The following is an 18389-nucleotide window of genomic DNA, read 5'->3' as shown; positions in this document are numbered from 1 at the left end:
TATCCTATCATTAATCACTATGCGTTCCTCTATGAGGAGCTCTAGGCGCTGAGCTATTCTCTCCATTGGATCACTTTGGGGCTGCTGCAGGGACAAGGTCCAAAACGGCGGTACCTGCTCCACGTCACGGGTTCTATTTATGGACTCACCTGGCAACTTTAGTGATGTCACTGCTGATGTTGTCACTGTTGGTGTGACCTCATGACTCATTCATGCTATCTGAACTGTGGTGTAATTATGAGGTCACAGGGGGATGTGACACAACAGAGAGATGAATCTGGCATTGATATTTGACATCACAACAGAGAGATGAATCTGGCATTGATATTTGACATCACACCAGAGAGATGAATCTGGCATTGATATTTGACATCACACCAGAGAGATGAATCTGGCATTGATATTTGACATCACAACAGAGAGATGAATCTGGCAGTGATATATAATGCCATATATCAAATGATCACTATGGCATTACTGAGAGTTGAAAAACTGTCTAAAGTCTTTCATCTTTAATAAAATGATCAGCGTTCTGCTCTACCAGGTGTAACAATTGAGTTTAACATCCAGGCATCCATGAAAACGGAATTTATGACATTTAACGGAGTTAGAAGTTAGCAGGGAGTTAGCTCGCTAGCTTCTATCTAAATACAATATAGCATGTCCTGACTGCGGGGTTTTGGAAACAAATTAAAACGTACAGCTCTGTTATCACTTCCAGCATAAATGAAGACAGAAAACTAAACAGCAGTGACGTTTGTAGGGTTACTGAAGTTGGGCTAGCTGGTATATAATGATGTGCTACGTGACCGCTAGCGACACAGCTATGTTAGCATAATATAAATAAGCTAACTTTTTTTCCACTCGATAAAAGTTAACGTGAGTGTTCTCGGTGGTCAGAAACAAATGTAATCGCATGGCAGGATGCTGTAAAAGGACCAAACTTCAGCCAGGAGAACAACTGAGATAATCCATCCACAATACGAGGTTAGTCATTCATATACTGTTGCATGGGCTGGGCTGTAGTTACATCCTAAGGTTTTAAAAACTGAGCTTAAATAAATGATTAGTGGTAATAAAAGCCGAGGGAGGTCAACAGGGATCACTGACTGTTTTAGGAGCTTTTTGAGATCAAATAGAAGAAAATACAAAACATTAAACATGTTAACAACACAAAAGCCATATTAAACGCAGACTACTTTAGACCCAGAAGTAGGATTCGTCGCGTCATCACTGAACAACCGGATACCGCCCGATGCTCTGATGCGACCTGAGTGCTCACACTGTGCGTCCATAAAATTAAGGTTATAACAGAAAATCTGTCGCTCGCTCTCTCTGTCTCTCACTCACACAGACACACCACCACCATCAACTTTGCTAAATTGCTAATGAAAAACATGATCAGGCAGCTGTGATTTAGCAGCGATGTAGATCCAACTATTTTCACGGTTGTTGTGGTCGTGATAATTTTGTGAGGCCACATCGAAAAGGCTCGGATGAGCTTTTCAAAGTTCTACAAGTTGTGCCTCCATCGCTTGTGTCCAGATCACACGCTGCACAGCCGTGCTGCGCCATCTTTTTCACGGCGTTTACGTGTTTGCGCGCGAGCAGTGTGAGCGGCTCACGAGCAATTGATGATCGGGAGCTGGTCGTGAGGTGTTAATCACTTCTCGTTACCCCACGTATACTACACGACGCACGATGAAGGCCAAAATCGGTCCGATCACTCAAAAATCGGCTCAAAATGGGCCTAAAACCGCACAGTGTGAGCCCAGCGTTAGAGCAGCAATGTTTGTTCCCCTCAGAGAAAGGGAAGAATGGGAAAAGGAAAACACCTGGCTGGAAAAAGTTAATATGGGCATGTGCAGTGAATATCAGCGCTATGTGGCCAGAAGTGTGATAATATAATTTATTTTGTGTAATAAACGACTGCAAGGATAGATGATTACAACAAATAGATGACTAATACATAAAAGTAATACATAGATGAATAATGATGATGAGTTAAGATGCGTAATCATGGGAACAAGCGGGTTTTCAAACGGGAGCAGCTGATTAGCATTAGAAAAGCTGAAATAATACCTCAGCTGAAGCCAATTGTACTAAATGCACTAAATGTGCACTGTTACAAGAATATTTTTCTTTCTATTGTTTTCTATTATTTTAAGTTAAGCAGGACAGAGTTCTTTTAAAGAAAGATTTACTTATATTCTCAAAAGTTAAGCATGACAGGCTTCTGTTTAAGAAAGAGACCTGTTTTATGTGTTAATGTTGTCATTTTGAGCTAAAAATAAATGGCTAAATGATCATTTGTTTCACATGTGTTCATATCACAAAGAATACACATCTACTTAAATCAAATTCAAGTCAAATGGTTAAAAAAATAATTTCACACACAAAAAAAGAGCTAGAAAATTCACCACACTGGGAAGGGTGAAGACAACTGGGTCGCCCGGCCCTGGCCACGAGGTGTCCCTTATTTATTTTTCAGGGAGTTGGCAACCCTATCCACACTGGAGAGAGACCGTTCAGCTGTGACTTGTGTGGAAAGTCTTTTTCCTTGAAGGGTTACCTAAAAACACACCAACTCATCCACAGTGGAGTTAAACTAAACTATTTGCTAGTTTAGTTTAGTTTTTGTTATTTGATATTTTGAATCACAGCAGAGAGACGAATCTGGCATTGATATTTGACATCACAGCAGAGAGACTGGATGTGATGTCAGAAAGATGACTGTGATGTCAGAACCCTCTAAATGTTGTAATTTACAGATGGTAAATGGCCTGTAGTTGTATAGCACTTTACTAGTCCCTAAGGACCCCAAAGCACCTTACATATCCAGTCATCCACCCATTCACACACCGGTGACGGCAAGCTACATTGTAGCCACAGCCACCCTGGGGCGCCCTGACAGAGATATTTAATTCCAAATTATTTGACTGCATCATTGCGTCTTTGAGTTATGACCCAAACTCTCTATCAACTTTGTGAATAAATTCACGTCCCCCTGTGACCTCATAATTACACCACAGTTACACCACAGTTCAGATAGCATGAATGAGTCATGAGGTCACACCAACAGTGACAACATCAGCAGTGACATCACTAAAGTTGCCAGGTGAGTCCATAAATAGAACCCGTGACTCCGTTAAATGTCATAAATTCCGTTTTCATGGATGCCTGGATGTTAAACTCAATTGTTACACCTGGTAGAGCAGAACGCTGATCATTTTATTAAAGATGAAAGACTTTAGACAGTTTTTCAACTCTCAGTAATGCCATAGTGATCATTTGATATATGGCATTATATATCACTGCCAGATTCATCTCTCTGTTGTGATGTCAAATATCAATGCCAGATTCATCTCTCTGTTGTGATGTCAAATATCAATGCCAGATTCATCTCTCTGTTGTGATGTCAAATATCAATGCCAGATTCATCTCTCTGTTGTGTCACATCCCCCTGTGACCTCATAATTACACCACAGTTCAGATAGCATGAATGAGTCATGAGGTCACACCAACAGTGACAACATCAGCAGTGACATCACTAAAGTTGCCAGGTGAGTCCATAAATAGAACCCGTGACGTGGAGCAGGTACCGCCGTTTTGGACCTTGTCCCTGCAGCAGCCCCAAAGTGATCCAATGGAGAGAATAGCTCAGCGCCTAGAGCTCCTCATAGAGGAACGCATAGTGATTAATGATAGGATAGACAACCTTGTAAGAGAGTTGAGGAAGGAACAGAGGCGTGTAAGGTGTGAGAAAGCAATGAGTGACATTACCAACCTAACAATGAACGTAGGTCTAGTTCTAGGTGTAGGTCTAGTTCTACCTCTTCCCATAACGGCCACCATCCTCGGTGCCGTTTACCTGCTAGGGTAAGGGGCTAGGGGCTAGGGCTAGGGTTAGTAGGGTTAGGGTTAGCACCACTGTTCAAAAGTTGAATAAAGAAACGAACTAATTTTTGCCTCTTTTTTTATTAAAACCACCTTATAGAACATCACATCAGTTAGGGTTAGTAGGGTTAGGGTTAGCACCACTGTTCAAAAGTTGAATAAATAAAGAAACGAACTAATTTTTGCCTATTTTTTTATTAAAACCACCTTATAGAACATCACATCAGTTTTTTTTTATCACACTGTTCACCAAAACGCAGCAAACCTTTAGGGTTAGGGGCTAGGGTTAGGCTTAGGGTTAGTACCACTGTTCAAAAGTTGAATAAAGAAACGAACTAATTTTTGCCTCTTTTTTTATTAAAACCACCTTATAGAACATCACATCAGTTTTTTTTTATCACACTGTTCACCAAAACGCAGCAAACCTTCACCATCTTATCCAGGAGGGTCACCTCCTCACCCTCACATGGAATAAGTAATCTGATTGGCATGGTGGTATGTGATTCAGCAACACTGTAAAATAATATTCATTTCTTCGGTAAGAAGTGTGTGCTTCTAAAAGAAGCTAAAAAATTCTCAGTTATCGACTGGGAATGAAGAGAATATAAATATATTCGAGAATGCATATAGAGATGGACCCTATCAAAAAGTCATTTACAAATTATATTGTTCACTGATCAATCTACGGGGTCATGATACAAGATATGTTAAAGGAAGATGGGAAACAGAGAGCAATCTATTCTTAACAGGAGAGGAATGGGATGGGATTTGTAGGCAGCAGTGATCAGTAACAAGCTCCCCCTCGTGGAGGGAATTCAGCTGGAAGAATGTATTTCGTTATTTTATTACCCCAGCCCAAAAATCCATTGGCATTGTGGACATGCAACAGCAAATGCTCCTTTATTTATTGTGCATAAATAGTGAATTGTCCTGACACAATATTGCGTTTCGCTTCTGTTATTACCATGGTATATTGACAAAAACATATACTTTTATTCACAGGATAAAACAGTTGTTTTGTATCACTAATTGCCCAGTACGATTACAGCATATAATATTATTGTCAGTGCTACATTTCTGTGATGCTACCAGAAATTATTTCCACTACTAATTAATTACCGTTGAGCTCAAAGGTCCTATTAATAAACGGTTAACGAATGTGTATTTATGACGACGATTTGTGACATCAGCAGTGACATCACTAAAGTTGCCAGGTGAGTCCATAAATAGAACCCGTGACGTGGAGCAGGTACCGCCGTTTTGGACCTTGTCCCTGCAGCAGCCCCAAAGTGATCCAATGGAGAGAATAGCTCAGCGCCTAGAGCTCCTCATAGAGCAAAATAGAAGGATTAATGCTAGGATGGAGAAACTTGAATGGGAGTTGAGTGCACTAATTGAAGAGAATGCGACTGAAAGGAGGCGTGAGAAAGCACCACAGAGTGCCCTTGGCAACCTACGTCTAGGTGTAGGCATAGGTCTTGCCATAACGGGCACCATCCTCGGTGCAGCTTACCTGTCCACCTTGATTGGCTTATCTTGACATAATAACTATACTGTGCTCTCATTTATGTTCAGCTTTATTTTGCCCTCACCTCCCAACCAGCCATGACAGAAGACTGCCCCACACTGAGCCTGGCTCTGTCACAGGTTTCTTCCTGTTAAAAGGGAGTTTTTCCTGTCCACCGTTGCTCATAGGGAATCACTTGATTGTTGGGGTTGTTAGGTGGGTTGTTTTTTTATTTGTAATTTGCTAATTGTGCTGTACCAGTGTACCTGCACATGTTAGTAGGGTTAGTAGGGTTAGGGTTAGCACCACTGTTCAAAAGTTGAATAAAGAAACGAACTAATTTTTGCCTCTTTTTTTATTAAAACCACCTTATAGAACATCACATCAGTTAGGGTTAGTAGGGTTAGGGTTAGCACCACTGTTCAAAAGTTGAATAAATAAAGAAACGAACTAATTTTTGCCTCTTTTTTTATTAAAACCACCTTATAGAACATCACATCAGTTTTTTTTTATCACACTGTTCACCAAAACGCAGCAAACCTTCACCATCTTATCCAGGAGGGTCACCTCCTCACCCTCACATGGAATAAGTAATCTGATTGGCATGGTGGTATGTGATTCAGCAACACTGTAAAATAATATTCATTTCTTCGGTAAGAAGTGTGTGCTTCTAAAAGAAGCTAAAAAATTCTCAGTTATCGACTGGGAATGAAGAGAATATAAATATATTCGAGAATGCATATAGAGATGGACCCTATCAAAAAGTCATTTACAAATTATATTGTTCACTGATCAATCTACGGGGTCATGATACAAGATATGTTAAAGGAAGATGGGAAACAGAGAGCAATCTATTCTTAACAGGAGAGGAATGGGATGGGATTTGTAGGCAGCAGTGATCAGTAACAAGCTCCCCCTCGTGGAGGGAATTCAGCTGGAAGAATGTATTTCGTTATTTTATTACCCCAGCCCAAAAATCCATTGGCATTGTGGACATGCAACAGCAAATGCTCCTTTATTTATTGTGCATAAATAGTGAATTGTCCTGACACAATATTGCGTTTCGCTTCTGTTATTACCATGGTATATTGACAAAAACATATACTTTTATTCACAGGATAAAACAGTTGTTTTGTATCACTAATTGCCCAGTACGATTACAGCATATAATATTATTGTCAGTGCTACATTTCTGTGATGCTACCAGAAATTATTTCCACTACTAATTAATTACCGTTGAGCTCAAAGGTCCTATTAATAAACGGTTAACGAATGTGTATTTATGACGACGATTTGTGACATCAGCAGTGACATCACTAAAGTTGCCAGGTGAGTCCATAAATAGAACCCGTGACGTGGAGCAGGTACCGCCGTTTTGGACCTTGTCCCTGCAGCAGCCCCAAAGTGATCCAATGGAGAGAATAGCTCAGCGCCTAGAGCTCCTCATAGAGCAAAATAGAAGGATTAATGCTAGGATGGAGAAACTTGAATGGGAGTTGAGTGCACTAATTGAAGAGAATGCGACTGAAAGGAGGCGTGAGAAAGCACCACAGAGTGCCCTTGGCAACCTACGTCTAGGTGTAGGCATAGGTCTTGCCATAACGGGCACCATCCTCGGTGCAGCTTACCTGTCCACCTTGATTGGCTTATCTTGACATAATAACTATACTGTGCTCTCATTTATGTTCAGCTTTATTTTGCCCTCACCTCCCAACCAGCCATGACAGAAGACTGCCCCACACTGAGCCTGGCTCTGTCACAGGTTTCTTCCTGTTAAAAGGGAGTTTTTCCTGTCCACCGTTGCTCATAGGGAATCACTTGATTGTTGGGGTTGTTAGGTGGGTTGTTTTTTTATTTGTAATTTGCTAATTGTGCTGTACCAGTGTACCTGCACATGTGATGTGACAATAAGTGATTTGATTTGAGAGTTCAAACTCACTGCTGTAATAACTTATAATGATTAATATAATAACTAGAATATTGGCCACATATATTTACACTGACTTTAGTCTCATGAACAATATTAACTAATTGTTCAGGGCCCTAGAGTGCGACCAATTTGGTCTTGTGATAATAACAGAAACAGATGCATCTATGTCATTATCTTTGAGCTTTTAAACTTAACATAATTATAAAAATATGAGTATAAAAGGTGTTAAAACTCTGATGCCATCTTGGAATACTGCACTTTGTTCATGTCAATACACGTCTTCATTGAAGTAAACACACAGAGCAATTAATATATATTTTTAAATATAATTTTTCTTTATTTTAATTAGCAAATTACAAATAAAAAAACAACCCACCTAACAACCCCAACAATCAAGTGATTCCCTATGAGCAATGGTGGACAGGAAAAACTCCCTTTTAACAGGAAGAAACCTGTGACAGAGCCAGGCTCAGTGTGGGGCAGTCTTCTGTCATGGCTGGTTGGGAGGTGAGGGCAATTGTCACATCACATGTGCAGGTACACTGGTACAGCACATGTGAGTGACAATAAGTGATTTGATTTGAGAGTTCAAACTCATCACAGGTACACATGTGATGTGTACCTGCACATCACATGTGCAGGTACACTGGTACAGCACATGTGAGTGAAATCAACCCGTTCTCACTCCCGACGCGCAAAATAATGACGACAGAAACACACACTTCTTTTTTTTTTTTTTTAGTTTATGTTTTATTAGTTTTCTTATTTATACGACATATACAACAAATTCAATTTAATCACCGTGAGGGGGAAAGCAAAACCAAACCGAACAACAACAGAAGAGACAAACGGACCAAAACAAGACCAAACAAAACACAAGAATAAACAAACCAAGAAATACAATGACATTATACAAAATCGGGACTCCCATTTTGTACATATTTCAACCATTTCAACCAATATTCTTCAAAAGAGTCCGCCTGGCACTTTAGCCTAAAAGCTATTCTTTCCATAACAAAAATATTATATATCACATCAATCCATTCATCTATGGTAGGAATATCCTCTTTAATCCAAAGGCGAGTTATGGCCTTTTTGCAAGCTACCGACAGCACACTGAACAAATACTTATCCGGTTTGCATAGATTAAGACTCTCTAGGTTGCCTAGGTACAATAATGCAAAATGAAATTGTATTTTCTTTTGGAAGATTGTTTCCATGACCTTATGTATTTCCTTCCAAAATGGAACCACACGGGGACCTTCCCAAAAAATTTGAAAATGATTTGCTGTTGCATGTCCACAATGCCTCCAGCATGTTGTGTTCTGAGAATAATTGGATTTTTGGGCTGGGGTAATAAAATAACGAAATACATTCTTCCAGCTGAATTCCCTCCACGAGGGGGAGCTATGCATTCTCGAATATATTTATAATCTCTTCATTCCCAGTCGATAACTGAGAATTTTTTAGCTTTTTTTAGAAACACACACTTCTTACTGAAGAAATGAATATTATTTTACAGTGTTGCTGAATCACATACCACCATGCCAATCAGATTACTTCTTCCATGTGAGGGTGAAGAGGTGACCCTCCTGGATAAGATGGTGAAGGTTTGCTGCGTTTTGGTGAACAGTGTGATAAAAAAAAACTGATGTGATGTTCTATAAGGTGGTTTTAATAAAAAAAGAGGCAAAAATTAGTTCGTTTCTTTATTCAACTTTTGAACAGTGGTACAGTCAGAGTACAGTTCAGCAAACCTGATACCTGCAAGGGGAAAACATGCAAAAATAATCAAGGGCCATTTATCACAGCAGCCACAACCACAGACTGTATATAAAAGACCGAAGTCTCATCCTCAGCATTTTGGCAGCTGCTGTCTTGATGTTTTTGCAGTCTGACTTCTTTTTGCAAACAGACGTCGCCCCCTGCTGGTCAGTAGAAAGAAAGCAAATTCAAGGCACTTCCTCACAGACTCCGCTTTTGAAATCTTTGAGGTTACATGCATCTTTCTTTAATATACAGTCTGTGGGCACAACAGAAATTATACAGGATGTTGGCTAGCTGTGGAGCATTGCAAAGCCATCTAAATTTAATTCACATATATTTCCATTTGTATGTAATTTAGTTTTTTAAATTTCAGATTGCACATATAGTATTTTACAATTATAAGTGGGGTTTGATGACAGCTTTAAAGACAAAGCTTTAAAGATAGATCATCAAGTTTATATATAATGAGCCTTTTTTTAAGATATGCATGATTTGAACTAGAATTTTATACAATAAACCATTTTCAACCCTTGTAGCAAGTTCCAACTAAAAATCATAGAGAGAGGGATCCACAATGATAAACTAAAATATGTATTTAGAACTCTAATGAAGAAACAATGCCATCTGTTAAATATCTGACTAACAGGGAGACTATGCAAGTAACAGCACAGGCTGACCAATGCCAATGACAAACACACATTAGTTAACACTTTATCTTACTCAGATCATTTAAATAAGATTTATGGCACATACACCAGATGTATCAGGCTAACTAACCACAACTGCACACCACTGTCACCATCACCTGCGTGGCTTTGAATGATTCAATCGTGCCGCCTCCTATAAACATGCAGGTCATACGGACTATGCTTCTAAATTGTCTTTCTTTGTAAGTATGGTGATCCTATCCAGTGATTCCCACCAAGTGGATCCTGGGAAAAATTCCATCCACGATGAACGTTAGCAGGTAGGGAAAATAGATAAATACATTTTTGTATGTACAAACTGGAGAAGCCGGCTCAGTCTAGCTTTACCCTAGATGCTCGTTACTACATCACATGCCTTCGGTTTTGGTCAAGCATGTACTCTTAATGTTGTGTGGAAGCTACTGTTGATCGTGCTGCTGTGGCTCCATGTTCTGCTCGGGCTGCTGCAGCTGGATGAGTCCTCCATCCTGCGCTGTGTTGTACGAGCCGCAGCTGGTGCACTTCATTCCCAGCACATGGAAAGGCACCGTACAGTGAGCTTGGCAGTCGTTACACATAATCTGCAGTAAGGACATTAAAAAAATAAAAATAAATCATCAAACAGAACAAATATCGGTTTCATATTCACATTTAGATAAATGCACCAGCATTTTATTGTGTTATCGAAGGCCTACTTTGACCATTGCTCCTTGGTACTCAGTGGGCATTGGTGACTGAGCGATCTCTTTATCTATCTCCTTCCAGTGGTTCTGCATGTCACAAGCACTGTGCATGCACAGTGGGCAGCGATAAGCTCTGAAACAAACACAGGGGAGGGAAAAAAACAATCATATGGAAGGCCACCAGCAATCAAATAAGAGGACACAAAAATCCCTACATTGCCACAATGTAGCCTTTAAAAAGCTGATCAGAAACCGTTTTTGCTCTATACCAGGTAGATTGGACAAGCTTTTACAAATTACAGAAGCCTGCACAAAAACCTGACCTCTGACCTTGACGTCAAGGTCACTGAGATTCAAACTTATCTGAGATTTTTTAGTAGATGGAACTACTGTATCAATTTCAAAATCTTACATGGTCTCGTTTACAAACTTGTGTCGACACATCCTGCATGCTTAGCAGGGCGACAACAATACTCCGTCAGCCTTTTACGGCTGAGGGGCAAAAAGCAGACTATAACCCGGTCCCTTAATTACAACAACATCTTATTTTACCAGAAAAAGGAGTTCATTAAACATACCCTGTTCTGATCATGTCATCAAAGCAGGTCCTGTAGAAGAGGGTGAACAAACGCATTGTTACTATTATGTCACAATAGATCGTGAAGATATTTTAATCTGCAGTCAGTTTGTCAGTGCTGAGTCTGTTTTGTCATTACTGCAAAATTGTGTTCTTGGAGACTGTGGCAGCAGGATATACTACAAAGGTAGTTTTGAGTACTATGTGTTTGTCTGTGAACAGATACTGTCAAACTGACAGTGTTGCAATCAGGCACCTATTTGACATTTTGGTCAGATAGGTGCCTGATCCTACTCAAATATCTGTGATTCATTTCCCTACACATGCATTAAACATTCATATTATTAAAAGAGTCACAATAATAAATGGAGTGTGCTTCACTATAGTTTTCTGTCACAAATTTTCCACAGACTTCTGGATGCTTTCAAGTTAATTTGTGCGTGTGTGTGTGTGAGCAGCGACACTGAACTATCAGCAGCAGCAAATAGGAGAAACAGGAGTGTTGACCTGATTTTGATATTAGACTGTAACTATTTTTCCACCAGCATAGTCGTGTAGGTGAGATATTTCACACAGAAAAAAAACTGGATAAGTCACCAAATCAGTCTAACAGGACTAATTCCAGTAAAGTAAAATCAGTCATTATTAAAGATTAAGATGTGAAAGACTTTTTGTGTTGGAAGTGGGAAAAATGCCCAGTGTGTTTTTTTAAATATCATTTTGTGCCACTGGTAGAAATTAAAAAATACACTATTAAACCCCATAACCCTGAACTGACAGTATCCAGAGAGTAAGGAATCCTACTTGTGTAGAAGATGGCCACATGGAAGAACGTGAGCTCCAATCCTGGATGTGTGAATATCCTGCATTAAAAAACATTAAAAAAAAGAAAGAAATATATATTAAACTCTGGAGAAAACAGATTAAAAAAAGAGCCACCATTCTCCTCGCCTTCTATCCTATTAATGCTGTTACCTCCATGCAGACAGGACAGTTCTGCCTTGAAACATTTTCAACACACTGAAACATAGAAAATAAAGGGAAATTAAAACTGTGAGGGCTCAACATACAGATAGATGTAGGCGAGTCAGGAACACAGCGATAGTCACCTTGTGGTTTCCTTGCAGATCCTGAGCTAAACACAAATTGCACTTCTCGCAGTGAAAGTACTTCTCTCTGGGCCCAATCCTGTAGAGGCACATTTGAAAACTCACTAAATGACAAATTTTGCCATCACGTGTTTCGGGAACAGTGAAATATCAGCATGATAACACAACACTGTGATTTTTATCTCTGACAGTTTCTTAATGAATTAAGAAAAATGGGAAAATTTTGTGGGGAACGTTAAGAAGACATTTCCCCAGTACCCGTATCATTATTACTTAGGGCTGCTCAATTAATCGAATTTTAATCACGATTACGATCTGGGCTTTCAACGATCATTAAAAATGACTGAGCCGATTATTAGCCCCTCCCTCATGCTTTACTCTCGCGCTGCTCCGTGTGGCAAATCAAGCGCACTGCTCTGCATTTCGAACACCCGTCACAACAATTAAGAGGACCCGAGGCAAGCTCGGAAAGGTAAGCAGAAGTTATTTGGAGAGGAGAGTGACTGCCGTTGGTTGAAAAGAAAGGTAAAGAAAAAAAACTTCAGTGGTGTGGAAACATTATGGGTTCGCGGAGTCAGATGTGGATCAAGTAGACACAGTGTGTAAACTTTGCTATGGTGTCGTAGCTGCACCACAGAGCAACACTGCAAAGTTCACATTTTTCATTTATTTCTTATATTGCAAACATTTGCACTGTTATCAGTATTTGCACACTATTTTATATTATTTTTTAAAGTCATTATTCAATACATTGTTATTCTTAACCCTTTAAAGCCGGTCAGAGCAGCATGCTCGTTTTGTATAACTATTTTTAAATCCCTGTAGAACCTGAACCGCTAAGCTAGCACAATAAATTTTTTTCCATATGAAACCAGAGGAGTTACATCTTATGCCATCAGCTTGTCCTAGGTCACGGTTTCCTTCCACATATAGCTTTGCAAAAATTGCATAAAAAGCGCTTGCAGGAACAAAAACATAATATTCCAGAAACACGCTTTGCCGATCCGATCAGCTGTTCATAACACTTCCCACATTGAAAAAGACGTCAACGCGAACTATCGCAAGTGACGTCATTTTCGCGGAAAATGTAGTTTTTTTACTTGTAGGCCTTAGAACTCGAATTGCACTGCTGGAAATAGTTTATTTTGATGCACATGCACATTCTTTGCAAATTTGCATCATAGGATTGTTTTTTTGTTTTTCCTGCAGTATATAAAAATTGCTGTATCTCCAAAAATAAAACTATGAAGACACTCAAAATAAATTTCCTGTTGTTGTAAACTATTTTTTGCAACTTTTTTGTATTTAAAGTTTTGAGGGATAAACCTCTTAAATTTCTCCAAGTAGAAATATATGTAAAAAAACAAAACAAAAACGATTTTCAATTTTTTTTGTAGTTTATTGCACTTTTTTGCAATTAATGTAGTTACTATGGACTTAATACATACACATTTTAAAAATATGGGCTATAACAGTTGTATTGATGTATAGCAACGTGAAATGCTCCCACAAATGGCACTACAGCATGTAAAAAAAAATAATATAAGCTCTGGCGGACGAAATAAATATCGTCAAATAATCGTGATCTCAATTTCAGTGAAAATAATCGTGATTATCATTTTTGCCATAATCGAGCAGCCCTATTATTACTACTAAAGTTACACATAGAAATATTTAGACACTATAAACATGAAATATATTGAATCAGTTTCTTACCTGCAGATTCCACAGGGCTGACAGTGGTACTGCTTCTTGTCTTTGTCGAACAAGTGGCAAATGTCGCAGTAATACTCCCCAAACAGCAAATGACATTGCTGACAAGTCTGCTGTGTCTACAAAAGTATAACATTTGTACAGCTTTTTCCCTTCATCCGAGCTAACCATAATCAAAAGTACAACTCAAACACTAAGGTGACATCGAGACGTCCTGCTGTAACCGACGGTGGAGCTCAAACACGTTAACTAGCTTTTCCTCAGTTACCTGCTGCACCGTCAGACACGCTGAGCACTGCACCTCTCTGACTTTGAATCGATCCATCTGGTGGTTCTCCTCTGCATCGTGGCACAGCCGACACACGTACAGATTACCGCAGCAAGGTGCCTGCAGTACAGCAGAAACGCGATTACACAGGGCACAGACAGGGATGGGTATAGTAGTATGAGCTCAAATTGTGGTCATAAATATTTTGTACTTGCAAATCCGGATTTGTATGTGTAAAAAGAATTTGTGTGTGTGTAAAACAGATTTGTTACTGTAAAAAGAATTTGTGTGTGCATAAAAAAGATTTGTGTGTGGACTTAGCCAAAAAATACGTGTGAAACTCTGCACTCAAGTTTCAAGTTACAAGTACGAATTTTGAACCGTATTTCTTTCTTTCATCTGATTGGCCAATGTCATGTCAATCACAAATTTAACTATCCAATCAGAGAACAGGTGGGTTTGGCTGTCGGAGGGGCGCTTTTTTGAACTGCAGGTCCTTGAAGGGTAATACAGTTTGAAGCTGGAGGATCTCTATATAAATATCCTATACAAGCTAGGTCCCCAAACTTTCAGTAGCTGTTGAAAGGATAAAGTTGTGGTATATCAGTGGTTAGAAATACCATTATTACTTTAGGATTAGTTTAACACAAAGTCAGGGCTGACCCGGGACCATGGCTGTGAGTCACAGTGCGCAGCATAAAGGTCCTTTCACATCGGACGCAGGATGTGCTGCTAATGCTAACTGCTAACTAAAAGCCAAGGATCCAGAACTTGTTGCGCTGGCTGCTGAGCTCTGTGTGTTTTTGCAGCAGCTCTACCTGTACTAGATGCACCTGCTCCTTGTCTTTTCTATCTCTGACTTTATGTCCTCTAAAAGAGTTTCTGGTTTCTTTGCTGGTTCTTCAAATATTCAATAAAAGGGCATTTATTCCCTTCAAGGACCTAAAGCTCCATAAAGCACCCCTCCAATAGCCAAACCCACCTGTTCTCTGATTGGATAGTTAAATTTGTGATTGACATGACATTGGCCAATCAGATGAAAGGAACAAAAAAAAAAAAACGGGTCAAAATTCATACTTGTAACTTGAAACTTGAGTGCAGAGTTTCACACGTATTTTTTGGCTAAGTCCACACACAAATCTGTTTTACACATAAAAATCCTGATTTACAAGTACAAAATATTTATGACTACAATTTGAGCCCATATAGTAGTCCTATCACAGTTTGTGTAGCTGTAGCAATAAGTCACTAAGCGTGTGTGTGTGTGTGTGCACGTGCCTAAATGTAATCCTTATTCTGAAAATTCTTTATTAAACAGTGCTGACAAAGTTCAAGAGGGAGCTTGGCACTGTCATGGAAATTATGTGTGTGTCTGAAAATATGATATGCATGTGTATATATGAATAAACTTTAAATTTCTCCCGAACAGCAGTAAGTCAAGAAGCCCCTCTCTCTTAAACAACTGAAAAAATGCTCTGCTACTGGAAAGAAGTACAAATAATTAAATAACAATTTGCTGCAGTACACCCACCTTTATTTGACATATTTGACCTTATCAAACAAAAGCCAGTGATATATAACAAAACAACATTTATAAATTCCCCTGATAACTGGAGCTGTTTGGATTCTCATACCCAGGCTGCTGGCTAACCCTAACCCTAACCCTCTGAACAGCTTTAGCCAACATGTCCACGTTCAGCTACTAATCAAGTGTCTGATTAGGCGTGCTGTTATAAAGGTCTTGGCTCACAGTGAAGAGCTTCCATACTAATGACACAGCCTGACCACCCCTTAAGTAATTAATTAAAAATTGGCAATGAGGACATGAGGATAAAATATATTTGTCACGTCACGTGTTAGGTAAAACAGGACATGATATCGTGTGGCATCAGACGTTTTGGCTCCAAGACCTAAAAAAAAAAAAAAAGTACATTCTCCCTGCTGTTTGAAAATATAAAGATGAGTCATCAACTTATCAAACGTCAGATAGGCTGTTTACACACTTTTAATAGATCTGTACATCAAATTTGGACACAATGTAAAAGATTTAAATATAAACAGTGTGTAAAGGTCACGTAATTAAAACGTATATAAAATAAATGATAAATTCCCCACGCCTTTCCTTGACCCCCCCTGACGTTTTCTGTCAAGGCCAAGTACAACCGATTAGGAAGGCAACAATTTTAAATTCTATTCAGTTTTGTGCTCTTTTGCGCTAAATACATAAACTCTCATTTTTCCTATTTGTCAAATGTGAGAGGGAGCAGGCTTCCTTGTCTCCTCCGCGCGTAATTATGATGGGAAGGACTAAGACCGGAGGGAAAGAGGCGAGAAAAGCTCCAGAAACTCTCAAGCCCCTCGCTTCAACAACGCCGTGCAGATATTATGCAAAATCATGCCGTCCGTCTGAAACATTTATTATTATTTAACCCTGTTACAGCGACGTTTGCCGGCTGAAGACTAAATAACTAGCTAGCTAGCTAACTATGACCGTCTCTAGCAGAGATATACCGACGACATAATCGTTATAGCACAGTTATAACTTGGCACCGTATATTTAAGACAAATGTATGAACATTTTTTAAAGCATTTTACTCACTTTCAATAAGCAGCTTCGAATGTAATGATCACAACCAGCAGAAGCAGCCATGCTTACCCCGAAATGGAATGCTTCTTCTTCTCCCTCCGCTCTAGAGCGTTGCACTGTTGGCTCCTGTGTTGTTGATTATGTCATCGTTGAGGTTGCATTAGCGCCACCTCTGCTTCGGAATGTGGATCGCAGTCTGTACAAATCCTACCCAATGACTCAAAACACAAAAACGGAAAAACAAACAGACACAAAATTAATACAAAACAAAAGAAACTATTTTATACAGTATTTTATTGCGCCCATAAATACTGTCTCTTAAAGAACATTAAACATGTCCACACAACTTCAACCTCCTAGGACCTGGCGTCCACATATGTGGACATCACATTTTGGGTTATTTAGACCAAAATACTCAATTTTGCTCTACAAGGGCCTGATATCCACTTATGAGGACATTATACTGGTACTGTTCTATCAAAATTTTAAACGAATATCCTCATATCCTCATATGTGGATATGAGGGCGAATATCCTCATATGTGGCTCTCATTTTTCTTAGAAACAAAAATTAGGTAAAAAAAACAAAACAAAACGCTGATAATTCTTTGTTTTTACATTCATCAGGTCCCAATCAGCCCAAATATCAAAGAGAAATTAAAAATGCATGCTGTGGAAGAGTTCAGGTCTTTGGAGGTTAAGGTTCATTTTAGCCTAAATAGCGATCTCATTTTCAGCCTAACAGTGTTCACACAGACCAGTAAGATTCATTCTAAGTTAAAATATTCTTTTTTTGTATTGTTTCCCTGCTTTATCTACATTTCTTATTTCTGAAATAATCTTATTGTTTATAATATAGAATCCTCCCCTTTGCTTTAGTGTTCCATTTCCCTCACCACATTGCTGTGCACCAGACTTTTTCTGTGGCCTTTGATTTGCTTATGAGTGTCTAAGCCTAATTTCCAAGCCTCTTCATTCTGCTTTAGACCCATGACCACATAAACCCAATAAGCATGCCATGGTAAATGAGCTGGGACTGTGCTTATAAATAAGATGCAAGGATTTTAGACTTTATGAACAGAAACAGAGCAGATTTAGAGGGTTTCTGATTTATTCTACCTGACCTCTATATGGATACAGCCTAGAATACCACACAATTTGGAATTTTCTTTATTCTGACACCTTTTTTCCAGGCATTTTTAAAGTATTAATTTAAAGGTTTTGGACTCACGTAGTAAATATTTCATTTCAAGAAGGCCTACCATCAGTATTTACTATTTTCATCCATAAATGTAGTATCTTAGTATTGAAAAGAAGAAGGCTACCTGAAGGGTAACTGAACTGATTTTAGGTGGGATCAGCTGAATGTGTTTTCTTCAATAAGATTTCAAGTGGCAGTCATGGAATCTGGCTTGTTAGTGTATACAACTCCCATCACTTTCACACCATTTACACTCTCACTCATCTTTACCCCACCTACCTCTATGGAATCCACATTTGTATGGACTAAGTTGGTTAGCCACCACAATTTTGTCTGTTTGTATCTGGAAGTCCCACAGGATCTTAGCTCGGTCATTCTCCACCACCCTTGGGGGCGTCTCCCATTTTGACCTCGGGACTTCCAGGCCATATTTGGCAATCGGCACAGATGTCAGCCACTTGGTTA

At 39.2% G+C, this 18389-nt stretch overlaps 1 protein-coding gene across 3 annotated transcripts; it reads right to left on the bottom strand.

Moving 5' to 3' along the window:
- Positions 1 to 9030: 9030 nt before the first annotated feature.
- Positions 9031 to 17052, bottom strand: rchy1 (ring finger and CHY zinc finger domain containing 1). 3 transcript variants are annotated; one of them, XM_085293488.1, is made up of 10 exons: positions 16737 to 16812; positions 15669 to 16047; positions 14138 to 14257; positions 13873 to 13988; positions 12157 to 12235; positions 12023 to 12067; positions 11852 to 11910; positions 11049 to 11078; positions 10483 to 10603; positions 9031 to 10368 (listed from the first exon to the last, which is right to left on the bottom strand). In XM_085293488.1, the coding sequence occupies exons 3-10, from the start codon at positions 14192 to 14194 to the stop codon at positions 10207 to 10209; spliced, it is 669 nt and encodes a 222-aa protein (XP_085149614.1). In that variant the 5' UTR covers positions 14195 to 14257; positions 15669 to 16047; positions 16737 to 16812; the 3' UTR covers positions 9031 to 10206. The 3 variants fall into 3 exon arrangements, with proteins under 3 accessions (XP_085149614.1, XP_085149613.1, XP_085149612.1); XM_085293487.1 differs by lacking the exon at positions 15669 to 16047 and having other exon boundaries at positions 16794 to 17052; XM_085293486.1 differs by lacking the exon at positions 15669 to 16047 and having other exon boundaries at positions 16737 to 16821.
- Positions 17053 to 18389: the final 1337 nt, after the last annotated feature.

The sequence above is a fragment of the Mchenga conophoros genome, linkage group LG12 (assembly GCF_057382185.1).
Source record: "Mchenga conophoros isolate Kocher_MC1m ecotype Shallow Benthic linkage group LG12, M_conophoros_male_GT1.1, whole genome shotgun sequence".
NCBI classification, from domain to species: domain Eukaryota; kingdom Metazoa; phylum Chordata; class Actinopteri; order Cichliformes; family Cichlidae; genus Mchenga; species Mchenga conophoros.
The sequence above is the reverse complement of the archived record's forward strand: the minus strand, read 5'-3'. Positions and strand labels throughout refer to the sequence as shown.

Coding starts and splice junctions, on each gene's coding strand:
- rchy1 (XM_085293486.1), bottom strand. CDS start 16,787: ATGGCTGCTTCTGCTGGTTGTGATCATTACATTCGAAGCTGCTTATTG. Junction 13,989..14,137: donor CGTGTCTGACGGTGCAGCAG/GTAACTGAGGAA, acceptor ATACTTTTGTAG/ACACAGCAGACTTGTCAGCA. Junction 10,369..10,482: donor ACCAAGGAGCAATGGTCAAA/GTAGGCCTTCGA, acceptor TCCTTACTGCAG/ATTATGTGTAACGACTGCCA.